This window comes from Anneissia japonica, unplaced genomic scaffold (assembly GCF_011630105.1).
Source record: "Anneissia japonica isolate Jap-2015-1 unplaced genomic scaffold, ASM1163010v1 scaffold288028_len459517_cov177, whole genome shotgun sequence".
NCBI lineage: Eukaryota > Metazoa > Echinodermata > Crinoidea > Comatulida > Comatulidae > Anneissia > Anneissia japonica.
In genome coordinates this window covers 51948-65781 of record NW_022733874.1, presented here as the reverse complement: position 1 = coordinate 65781, position 13834 = coordinate 51948, and the positions used below count along the sequence as shown (strand labels likewise).

The 13834-nt window shown below is 31.4% G+C and overlaps 1 protein-coding gene across 1 annotated transcript in view; it reads right to left on the bottom strand.

Annotated features, from left to right (window-relative positions):
* The window catches only part of LOC117116239 (rho guanine nucleotide exchange factor 17-like), a 48140-nt gene that overhangs the window by 15339 nt on the left and 18967 nt on the right, over positions 1-13834 (bottom strand). Inside the window, exons 5-6 of the mRNA XM_033260225.1 lie at positions 488-715; positions 90-193 (exon numbers count right to left, since the gene is read on the bottom strand). Of these exons, the coding sequence (XP_033116116.1) occupies positions 90-193; positions 488-715 (332 nt within the window). The remainder of the gene's footprint in view (positions 1-89; positions 194-487; positions 716-13834) is intronic.

The window sequence follows — 13834 nt, the reverse complement described above, 5'->3', positions numbered from 1 at the left end:
TTTAATATGCTATTTCAGCTACTAATTCGGTCCTCAATGTTGAAAGAAGCGGGTTAGTATAGTATTTAAAATGAGTATTTTTTACTTACACGCTAATTGACTGTCTTCGTCCGGGTCCAGACCGGCGCTTTACAGAGGCACAGACAATCAAATCCGAAAACAAGAAAAGACATCGGTCTTTCTTGGCTACTTTCTGTAATATAAAAAATAAAATGTAGTGAATTTGGTTGCTAATCTGATGCCAAACACAATACTGACATTAATATCAATTACGTTAACTATAGCAGGCCTAATAAATTGTATATATTACTTTATGAATGCACAGGTCTCCTTCAAATTAAAGATTGGTTTTCTGTGGTCTCAAATTAACTAATGTCTTTTATATTTAGTGTTCTAATTAGAGACCAAAGCTGCTAAACACTATAGAAAACTCGATCCCGAAAGTGGTATATTTATGTATTTTTGATAAGATTTGATTAAACTGTACCAATTCACTGAACGGATACTGCCGAATAAACCGCCGATTCGGAGCAGCAAGCTCTATATTGCCGTCAATCAAACTCTCAAGCTCGCGTAAAATAGCAATATCAAGCATGGCACGATCAGCTTCATTCTTCTTATCATCAATAGCACGGGCAAGGGTTCGAATCTTACTCAACGCCACCTCAAGATTGTCATGGTCTGGATGATCTTCAGGTGTATTGTCTAAAAAATCCTGAAACAAATAACAAAAACATTAAAGTAACGAAAAATAAAAAGTCGTAACTCAGGGGTACAAATTCTCCTGAAAGATAGACTTCCAGAAGTCCCTGCTGATTGACATATATAGAAAAATAAAGTTAGATGTATTAAGAACACTTATAAATGCTGTATAAATGACATAGGAAATAGGACATTTGTTTTCGACAATTGAAGTTTGATTTAGAATTGTTAAACTTCAGATTTATAATAAATTTTGGTACAATGTTTTATGATAATTCATTGCTGTTTTAACCTGAATTTTAAGGATTTTATTTTACCTTGTAAATGATTATTGATAACTATGTTTTTAATATGTATGACCTCTGGTCTCTTCTGAAAGGGTGCCTAACAAATGTGTTTTGTTGTTATGATTATTATTATTATTATAGTAATATAATTTCATGATTATTTTTCTTGTTCTTCATGTAAGAGACAAACTTTATTGTATATGTGCTATACAAGACTAAAATTAATATTATATTGTATAATATATATTGAATCTTAAATTTGAAATGTTAGCATGGAAAATGTACTTTTTAATGAATAGCTCTACTCTATGATTATTTATTTATTTTTTTATTATGGGACTCTTTTTTTGGTCCCGTAAGTGTCCCCTTAATAGGGATTAATAGGGGTTCTACTATAATAATTTATTAGAAGTCTTGGAGATCCTGCCTAGTTATAGGCTTTCTTTCTTCCTATGCATTTTTAATGAAGACATACAATAAAAGAAAATATATTGAATGGAATATTAATCAAACATGACAGGGACTTGTTTTGTTCTGCCTCAAATTCATCATAATACATGATTTCTAATTAAAAATAACATTTAATTTTTGGCAAATTAGCGAACCCGCCGCACACAAAAAATTGGAAATTTCAGTAAAAATAAACAGTTTCCTTTATTTTTCATTATGCTTGCCGCTGCTGTGAAATCTCCAAAAATAAGATATGTTTGTTTGTATGTTTTTTCATAATATATAAATTTAAGGATTTTAACCATCCTATTACTGTTTACCGAAAGGTGCACTGATTAATCTCAGATAAGAAAGTATAATACATACTCCAAGTATTGAAATACACGCCATCGTGTTGGGATTCAATATTTCGACATTAATTATGTCATCATCAGGAATGATTACTGTTTACATTCACCAAAAAAATTACTTTTTTATTTTCTCCTCCATCTGGATGTTTTTGGCAAAACTAATTGCTAAATGAGTAAAGAAAAATTCTTTTTTCTGTCCTCCTCTAACGATCTTAAAAAAATACGATCACGAAACAAACACATATCTTCCAGCTTATCATTTCTTCATTTATCAATTGATTTTATATAAAGAGGAAAAGAGGAATACAATATTATTTTATCTCAAAGGATTTTATCTGGTTCTATAAAGTGTAACTAAATGTTCAACAATAAAAACAAATTTCCTAGTATTTATTTTCATGACAAAAATTTCAATACAATTTTTCGTATCGTATCGTAAACATATATTATACAAAAAAAACTTTGTAGAATGTTAAACTTAAAAGGAGTAAAAAACGAGGGAAACGATTAATTAATGCAAAGTGAGGCATTGCCATCCAAAAACAGTAGACTAATGCTAAATGTTAAACAGAGTAATTAGTACTTAGCAGAGCTTCATTTAATCTTTTGTTGAATTAGTTAGTAATAGACATTTAATCTATACACTGAAGAACCATTTACAGTAGAGTAATTAGTACAATATTTATTATTATCCATTCAAATAACAAAGAATCAATTTGCATTTAATAAAAACAAGAGAAAAAAATTATCTCAAAACCTTGTAGATTAAAGAACTGCAATCCTAATTGTTTAAAATATCTATTTTTTATAATACCTTTTAATTCCTGATTATCGAATAAAGCATTTTTGATAATTTTAATTTATTTTTAAATTGTAAATTTTACTGTTATTTCTTAATATTTCTTGAATGTGCTGCTTTCTTTCATTTGTTTTACTTTCTTTTTAAATGTGCCTTTTTAATGTATTTGACTTATTGGTTAAGATTTGCTATTTTTAGTGGTTAAGGTTAGTGCAATTTTCAATGTTTTCTTTCTGTCTTGAGGACAACAATGGAAATAAGTTTACTTGTAAACTTTCTTGGGTATATTACTCAGTTCATTCAGTTGATATTGTTCTTTATACTTTTTATCTGTTTCTGCACTTTTGTATTGTTTTGTTTTTATCTCTCTGAATGAACTGAATAAACTGAAATGAAATGAAATGAAACAGCAAAACATTGACAAACAATAAGACAAAATAGATAACAGAGGATAATCCTTTCAGCTGGTAGGCTTGTTTCAGAAGGGGGTCCCCAACATAAATATAAATGATATAATTAAGCATTAAACAAAAAAATGTAAGACAAATTATTTTTATTAGCATAACAACATGGTAGTATTGTATACGGTTAATTTACAATAAGTTATCAAAATGTAAAGAAAAGATAGAACTTCAACCTCAAGGTTAAGATACCTGAATCACAACCCAATGTGCTAACCGCACACATTGGGTAACTTTAACTACAAAAATATACATTTCACATCTAACTATATAACTATCATCATGCTGATTAACCGTGTCAGGCTAGACATTGAATACCAGTGTGACTAAGTTGGTATGTATAAATAAACCAAATGGATTCTGTTGATATACATAGACTGCCCTCGTTAAGACTGTAGTTAGTACCTGGTACCATATCATCTCATTACTTATATTCCGTTATTATTATCCAAAGGCCACGTAACATTTTTCTTCTTTTAATTTCAAGCCATTTTTATCTGCTACCATCAGTCTATATGGGGCTTACCATCCCAAAACCTGCATACGACTGTCGCTGAATTTTAAACTGAATAATTAGCATGAATGCGGCAGTATTTTAGTAGTACAGAAGCCATAATACTTTTACTCATGACTTCGGCAATAGTAAGTTGATTGTAGTAAATGACATATCATTTTAAAAGCTTTTTAATGTGGAAACTGTGTTTATTAAGAAGTCAATTTCCTTATTTTCGTGACTGCTGCTAGTTACATGCTACCAGTAAAAACTAAAAGTTTTTGATTTATAAACCAGAAGTTAATAATAAACCCACTTTGTGATGTTAACCTTTTACCATATCCACTTGAACTGATTTTAACAACAGATACTGTATAACTTAAAGAATTAGATTTTACTATTAATCACCCTTAACGTTGGGGACAATAACTATAAAAAAAAAACTAATACTTTATCTAATAAAATAATAATATGTTATTAATTAATAAAATGTTGTTAACATGTTGACTGCTTGACCCTTTTATTAGGTGACAAAACAAGTATACATGTACAAATATACTTTCTAGAAACTTTATCTTGTCATTCAGTATGTCATTGTCATCAAAATGGTGAGTCGAATAAATTATTAGAGGAGTAGACTTTTGGTTGGCAGTGGGACAGTACTTTTTACAGCTACTGCCAAGTGTTAGTCTCCTCATCTGCCTTTCGCATGAGTTGGTATATGTTCAGAGCGCGCCCCCCCACTCATGCAATCAAGTCCCGGTAACGTAACATACATTTGTTATTTGTACGTTATCATCTAGGTGTATCTCCCCCGAACTATCAGCTTTTAAGTCTGTTCATGGTTCTACAATGTTTAACAATGAAGTAATAAATGCTAGTTACCCTGGTTTTTGATGAGTTTAGTCATTGCTTGCGCCCTCAGCAAACACCCTAAAGGACGAATACTCGTCGCAGGCAGCGAACATGTTAAGGTCGCAGGCAGCGAACATGTTAAGCTGCAATCTCTTTGTACTCTAAAGTCTAATGACCTTTCGTTAATCGTTGAACCCAACATATTCCAAGAATTAGTTATTTTTGGCATGTTTTATGATCAATTTATAAAAGTGTATTACGTTTAAATGATGATAAGCCTATCTTATCACCTTCAGCCAGCAGTGTTGAAACAAATAGGGGGTTCTTTTTTATTGGATTGGAATGAATCTATTCGGTGTAAACACCAAGGATAGCCTACTCTAGAAGAAGACTTATTTCCAGTGGGGTCCTTCTGATGGTGATTGGACAGTACACCGGGAGATAATCCCATCTCTTTTCTGAAGAGTGTACTGCAAATGGGCCATAATGCACACGGGACCAACAGCTTAAACGTCTCATCCGAAAGACGGTGCGCTATTGTAACTTGTATTTTAGCCCTCTAGCTGAAACACAAGGAGAGGCAGCGATGAGAATTAAACCGGGGACCTAGAGATCTCCACGGTTCAGCGCACACACAGTGGCTACCACCAGATTAGTCGACTGAGCTAAGTTGCTCTCTCAGAGCTATGTAAAGCTAGCTGCTAAAATAATTGCAATGACAATTGTTTTTATGCATACAAATGTCTATCTCTGTTTGAATATTTTATGTTTCATATTGGCAATAGAAAAGCACATTCATACAGGTGTCATAAACAATAAAATTTACTTTACTTAATAGGAACAAAAGCTAAATAAAAATAATTCAGTAAAAGATTATATTAACAACAGTGAAGATTATAATGTAAAAATGTCATTTTTATTAAATCGTTATTATCTCTCGGTCGTTGGATCAAACACGTACGCGACATATACTTAGCCACCTGAGGGAGTACTTCATAAAGTTGAAGACAGTAATCAGCAAATTTGCATTCAAATCTATTACGGTATTAATTTATATTCGTAGGTAGAAAAGAAATTCAAGGATAAAGTGTGCTGGTAAAAACAGACAAACAACCGCCAACAACTCGAACTGCTGACTTGTTTATTGGAAGCCTGCTGCTTTACACTTCTTCTTCTTCTTCCTTGAAAACAGGTTCAAGGAACATTTATTAATCATATAGGCCTCTGGCCCAAATAATATACAAAATATGATATTAACAAAATTAGAGTGCATCTAAATATTCTTTTCTGCATTTAAATGAGTAAAATAAGCATTTTGATAACTTTGAAATGAGATCAACATTTTTAGTAGAGATTAAATTAAGAAATTTGAATTCGGACAGAGTGTATGTGTAACAGGTAAATAGAAATTTTGTTCTAATATCTGAATAAAAAGGGCAAATTAAGGTAAAATGATATTCATCTTCGATTTTTTGTAACGAACATAATTTGCATAATCTTTCATTTCTTTTAACATTATACAATCTTCCTCTTTCTAATTTTAATTCTAATATCCACAATCTTAATTTTGTAAGGATTTGTTTATGTCTGTAATTATCTACATTTTTTAGATAATCCTCTGCTCTGAATTCATTTTTAATTTGTGAATACAATTTTAATTTAGAATGTTGCCTAATTTCTTCATAAAACCTTTGATTTTCAATGTCTGTTAACCTTTGTTTTAGATTAAATACAAAATCATTGAAATCGTTGACTTTTTGTTCGTGCCAAATATCTCCAAAACCAATGGAACATAATAGATTTTTAACATCTATGGCCCAACAAGGCTCGTTTCTTTTGTGTTTTTCTGTATTGAAAGTCATAGCATTGCCTAATAAATTTTTCACTGTCCATATAAATCAGTCTTAACCAATATCTAATAACGTTAACAGAACATGCAACATGTACAGTAAGTGGTATCTCCCGCATTCTCCTCTAACACCAATATTGGGTGCTGATTTGCCAACTCCTAATATGTATTTACAAAATTTCATTTGTATCTTATCAATAGATGAAATATCATCCAAATCCCACATTTCACTGCCATAGAATAAAATCGGTAATATTTTAACATAAAAAATTTGATTCCATAAGTTAATCGGTAGATGACCAAAACGTCCCTGAATTACCCCCCTTCAAAGCACATAAGGCTTTATTAGCTTGTAGACAATTATTTTCTTTCGCTTTATTCCATTTACCATTTGAATTTAAAGTACTGTAACTCCTAAATACTTGAACCAGACATTTCAATATGAGGACAGCATGGGTCCAGGCAGGGAGCACCGGATTAGTTCCACTGAGTGGGTTAAAATACTAAAAATGACCTTTCAAGTTTTCATTGGAATAGGCATTTACTTCTGCATTCTCAATTTTTGACCCACTTCGCACCCCCTAGGTCAAGACTAGTTTACGCCCCTATACATCAATATTTCCATTCATATCCAACAGCGCACTTACCAATAAACATAATGAGCAATACTATAAGGCCTGGTTAAAAAGCTTTTCATAAAAAAGTGTTAAGTGACCAGTCATTGTAGAACTGTTTTGAATGTTAAACTATTCGAATATTGACCAGTCACTGTTTGACCATTGGCTATAATTCAATGTGAGTAATGGACATTTCTGCTAAGCCCCACCTCCTCCATACTGTTGCTAAGATTTCACAAATAAATCATACCGTAAAATGTATTTAAAAATGTGCCAAAATCAGACCTACAGAACTCAAAGTAAGAGTATACAACTATATCATACACTCATTGACTGAGTGACGATTACAATTCTGACAGAAAAAAAATTGGAAATTTGAAAAAAAAAAAAATTGTGCAGGGACAAGAAACAAATATATTTCTATATTTGGCCTAAATTAAGTCTCATAATGAGAGCTACTGTAGATTGGATTAAATTTATTTGGTGTAAACGCTGCAAGGATAGCCACAAAAGTCTAGATAAAGTGGGTGGTGATTGGGCAGTTCACCGGGAGACAATCCCCTACTCTTGTGTATACCCAGTGTATTGTGCTATTGTAACTTTTATTTTAGCCCTCCAGCTGAAACACAAGGAAAGTCAGCAATGGTAATTGAACTGGGAACCTAGATCTCCAGGGTTCAGCGCACACACAGTGGCTACCACCAGATTAGAATGAGCTAAAACTGCTCTCTTTGCTGTAGTTCAGTGTTGTAGTAGAGATCTGGTGCTCAAGTCAGAAGAAAATAAAATCATGGGGTGTTCAAAGGCTTTGAGCAGGTCTCTCAGAATGGAAGACAAGCCTTTTTAACAACCACCCAACAGTGCGACATAAATCCGATGAATATCTGATCAGAAAATCTGATGAATATCTGGTCAGATACTAGGATACTGGCAGTGTCATTATTCTGGATTTCAACCCCGGACTTTAGGAATGGAAGACAAGCCTTTTTAACAACCAACAGTACAACACAAAATCCGATGAATATCTGATCAGAAAATCTGTTAATATTTGATCAGACATTAGGATACTGTCAGTGTCATTATTCTGGATTTGAACTTTGGACTTCAGGAATGGAAGACAAGCCTATTAACTAACAACCTATAGGAATGGAAGACCAGCCTTTTAACTAACAACCTACAGTATATGTGCCACACAAAATCTGATAAAAATCTGATCAGAAACTACGATACTGGAATCATTATTGCTACCTGGATTTGAACTACGGAATCTGGGAATGGAAGACAAGTCTTTTAACCACCAACCTACAGTATAGTGCCACACAAAAATCTGACGAATATCTGATCAGATACTATGATACTGGCAGCGCCATTGTTACCCGGATTTGAACTGCGCACTCTAGGAATGACAAAGACAAGCATTTTAACAACTAACCTATAGTGCCACACAAAACCTGATGAATATCTGATCAGACACTAGGTTACTAGGCCTATTATAATTTTTCTGGATTTGAACCCGGGACTCTAGGAATGAAAGACAAATCTTTTAACAAGATCTGATGAATATCAGATCAGACATTACGATACTGTCAGCATCATTATCGTTCCCTGGATTTTAGATAAATAAATAATCATGCTCAAGTTGTAAGACCCTCTGCAGATTCCAGACATGCAGACCAATACATTACATTTATTTACGTACAACATTCTTGAGCAGCTACTTATTTATACCACTAATGCAAGACATAGTGACATGAAGTTTACTACAACAACACATCAGGTGTTGTAAAAAGGGTAAAAACAACACATGCACAATTTCCTGGAATTATATTATTTACCCTATACACAATTTTATTCGGTCTAGTTTGAAACAGCACCACCAATGTCTCACAACTTTTCACTGGGCCAGCCTAGTCTGAGCAAATTTTGTTTTTTCCGGATACCTATCTTCTTTTGAGTACTTCGACAACCAAAAACACTTCAAGTTTTATGCTTTTTGTTTTCAAAGACTGGCCTAGGCCTCTACAACAACACGGTCGTGCACCAGTCACAGAGCACAGACAAACACTGGTAAAGCCAAATGCCTAGGCCTCTGGATGTCCCAAAGTGGTAGTTGCCAGGTTTTTCGAAAATTTTCTTTTCAATGGTATATTTCAATAATACTTAGTATAAATATACTTTATTTCAATGAAAACATGCTCTGTTTTTCTGCTCTGTAAAAACAACTTTTTTTTCATTGAAATGACATGCTGATTATTTTTTTGTATGCCATTATGAAAAACTGAAACAGGGGGACCATAATGGATCTCAAAGTTCTTTTGGGATTGCCCACACTCATAATATTTGAATACCTCATCCATTATTACTAAAGAAACTGTTACAAATTTGGAATACTTTCTTATTTTCACATTTTCTAAAAATGTGAGCCTGAGTTCAAAGCTCTGTGAACACCATAAAATATTATGTAACATATTTGAGTGATATGAGCCCATCCTTATATAATCATGATGATTCATATTACAATATGGGCACATCACATTTATTTGTCACATAAAATTTGAAGACAATGCTATTTTTATGTGACAAATTTTAGCGATGTGCCCACATATGATAATGGTGATTCATATTGGATTTTCTTCATTTCCATAATCTATTTTTCCACTGTTAGGTATATATTATTTAATAGAAATTGTTGACTTTTGCACTTACTGTATAATAACTATGTTTTATATCTATATTATTATTTAATTTGTGCGTTTAACTTTTACTTTCTTATAATGTAATGTAATGTATAATTTTTATTAATTGTAAATAAGATATCTCAAGGCCATAATGAAAAACAACATTGTATTTGTTGATTTGCGCTTCATGAATAAATAGTTTTACTACTACTACTACTACTACCACTACTACTACTACTGCAATATGGGCACATCACATTTATTTGTCACAAAATTTGATAGTGTAAACAGGGCTTTATACATTTATTGAAAAAAAGCTTCTTTTATGTTGACAAATTTTGAGTGATATGATCTCATATATTGTATGATCATGATAATTAATATTGAAATATGGGCACATCGCATTTATTTGTCACATAAAATTTCATAGTGTAAACAGGGCTTTATACATTTATTGAAAAAAATTATATTTTTATGTGACAAATTTTGAGTGATATGATCTCATATATTGTATGATCATGATAATTAATATTGAAATATGGGAACATTAAATTTTTTTGTCACATCAAATTTGATAGTGTAAATAGGGCTTTATACATTTATTGATGACAGTGTTCTTTCACAAGTTCAATGGCATTTACACTAGTCAGTGACTAATAGATAACAATGCTCTCAAGGCAAATCATTATACTCAAGCTAAACGAAGTTCAGTGACATATTCATTAATTTTTTTTTTTTAAAGAAATATTCATTTTTATGCAGCAGTAGTGCACTGACGGTAAAATGTAAAATTAAATTTTTATTCAAAATTATAATTGTGGTGGGCGGCGAGTTTGCAAAAGAAGGAATAATAAAATTCTAGCCTCAAGCCATACAAATAAAAAATAATACAGCATTATGACCGGCTTTATTACATACAGGTATATATGAAGTATGATTAATTAATTATAAATGCTGCACCTCTACCCTATCATTCTGCTAAAAGATAATATCAAAGATTTACACACAGCATGTAATTCAAGTGTTAAACAAAATTTCTTTTTCTGATCAAAATCGAAGAAGCAGTATATCAAATGGTGTTATACTAGAAATGACATATTTACTCCATCATCAATTTAACATCTTATCCTGACATTCAAATATATTAATGCTTTTGTGCATAATTAATATTGGGTCTGTAAGATGCTATTGAACACCATATTCTGTAACATGTACGTATCTATTATTGTCATCTTATTTATATAATGAACATTTTTATTATTTATGAATTTCTTCTCAACACCTTAACTGCCAGACCGTATTTTAGGTTCCTTCCAGAACAAGCAAATATACTTTAAAAAAAAAATTCTATCTAATCATATATCAAATCATTAAAGGGTGTCTAATCTACTGTATCTGCCAAGTGCAAATTTTCTCATCCGTTTTTTGCATGGGTTTGTACATGTTCAGAGGGTACCCCACTCGTGCAATCGAACGTACTGCCGGCACGGTAACACAAAAACATCCATCCGTTATTTGTATGTTATCATCTAGGTGTATTTTCCCAAACTACCAATCATTAAGTCTGTGGTTTTACTATGTATAACAAAGAAGTAATAAACGCTAGAATATTACGCAGATTTTGACGGGTATAGTCATCCTAGCGCCCTCAGTAACACCATCTAGGAGTAGTATACTTGTCACTGGCAGTCAACGTGTTAAATTTTTACTTTATAATGGTAATGGTAATGGTGGGATATTTGTAGTGCGCCTTCCACAATAAAATCGTCTCAAGGCGCCAAAAAAGGTAGGACCATGAATTTAAAAAAATTAAATTATATTATATCTTATATTAAAGAGCCTATATTAATCAGAATATTTTTTTTATTTTATTTATTATAAATTGAATAAATATAAATAAATGAATAAAGTAAATAAATAAACAAATAGAAAATAAATAAGTATTTATTAATATATAAACTTTATGTTGAAGCTTGTTTACATAATATATTCACATGGTCAGCTAAATTGAAATTTATTAATGAATATAAAATTGTTTATTTTTTACAATCTATATATTATTATCTGTTTTTATACATTTCCACAAAAATTTTTAAATTTTGTTAAATATTTTTGACAATTATCATTAGAAATTTAAAAATTGCACTAAAATTGCCTCACATTCATACATAATTTTAACTGTATAAAAAAAATAGTATGGTAATATTTTATATAAATTTTATGTACACATTATTATTTGTATTTTATTTTGTTGAATGGGGGTTGAAGAGCCACGTAGAAAGCGACTTATTTTACTATTGGCAATCTGGTCCACCTCCTGAAAACATTTTTAATTCTCTTACTTTAGTGTATTGTTTTTTAAATAATGTATTTTTTATCAAGTGATGAAAAAGATGAAATGAAATTTGGTGAATTTACTTATGACCTTTGCTATCTAAGTTCAAGTGATAAGTTGCAAAGGTATTTCTATTAGAAAACAAATCACATCGAAAATGGAACAAGAGCACTAAATACCTGGAGTAATACTACCAAAAATTATTATTTGAAGCTGTGGTAATATTGATTTAAATGTAAAATAAATATTAGGCTTATTCTAGTTCTCATCTGACCCTGAAAAAAATGACATGGCATCTCTTGGTGTTTTTAATCCATCTCCGGATAAAACCTAAGTGGTATTTGTTCAGCTTCATTACAGCTCGTTTTATGTTTACACATTTTTTTTTTCATATTCACGCTGATCAAAATTCCAGCGATATTTATTTTGATATTAAAATTTAAAAAAAACTCTATGACTGTGTAAAAAGGTATTATTTATATTGCAGAAAAAAAAACCAAGTTCTACAATCTCAAAAATTAAGTTTTTAAGAATTACTGTTTTACATGTGATGTATCTTATCCTACTGGAGACATTCCAACATGAACAAAACATAATTCACTCAGCGAATACATTCCTTGGTTGATTGAAATATCTAAACATCAGATTTTGTTCATATAATTTAAATAATAATTATTCGTAAAGAATCTGGGCAATGAGTCGATTAATCTAATTACATCACAACACAATGGTAATTAACCTTTCTTTCGCAATCATTATTGGAAGATTTTATATCATTTTCGGCATTTATTATGACTTTCTCCTTGTTGACTGTGATTGGAGAACTCGGTTTCCACTGCAGCTGTATTCTTTGCTAATAGAGGGAGCTGTTTTTAATTATGTTGCTTATTTTTGCACAATTTCCTTTAGAAAGGACAAATACTCCCTAAAATTAACATTTTGAAATGATATACTATCTGTCATGAGGTGGAAAAAAAATGGAAAATTTCTAAAAATATCTTTTTATTTTAATTCCTAACATTTTCCTTCACAATTGCAATCAGTGAGTGGATAATTATGCCAGAAATATTAAAAGCAACGCAAGTACTAAAAATAATCTAAGAAACCAAATTAATAATTGTTATTATATACATAATAATATATAAATATATAAAGTATTAAGCAATACCTTATACATTTTGCATTTATTTTTATCTTCAATTGTATGTCTTCATGCCACAATTTTGTTGGCTCGTTCATTTCAAATTGAAAACTAATCAGGCAGAAGTAATAATATAATTATGACGGCAACGTCTCATTCGGTTTCTAATAAGCCAACATCTCTTCCTCTTTGCCAGCTTTGCTGCCTATAATGAGTAGCTTTGGATACCATTGTAAAGCAACAACCAAGATGTAGAGCAGGGTTCTCAAATGGCGGCCCGGAGGCCATTATCGGCCTGCGAGTGCATATCCGGCCTATAAACACAAATCTAAAATAATTACTGTATTATAGTCAAAACCACAACCAGGCCTATTATTGTAGTATTTCACGCTACATTATAAATGTTATTTTCCATGTGGGAGTGGCCACACTTGCTCTAGAGACTCGCTTTGCGAATTCACTTGACCAATGGACTTTCCAATTGGTTCCTCCAAACTGTTAAAACATACTCTGGTCTAGAAATTTTATGTGAATATTATAAAAAGATAAAAAAAAATTTGTAGAAATTAAAGGACCACAAAAATTAAAGGGTTTAAATTACCACAGTTGTGATTTAATAAATCTGTAGAGTGTCTGTTGCAATATTATTACTTATTCACTGTTCCGCCAGGCCCCCTTCATTAATTGCTTCTTTCAAACTTGGCACATGTTAAAATATAGTTGAAAACACCTGGTCTAGAAATTCTATATGACCAATTATGAAAAGATAAGAGACTTGTAGAAATTAAATGACCATGAAAATTAAGGGTTCAGATTA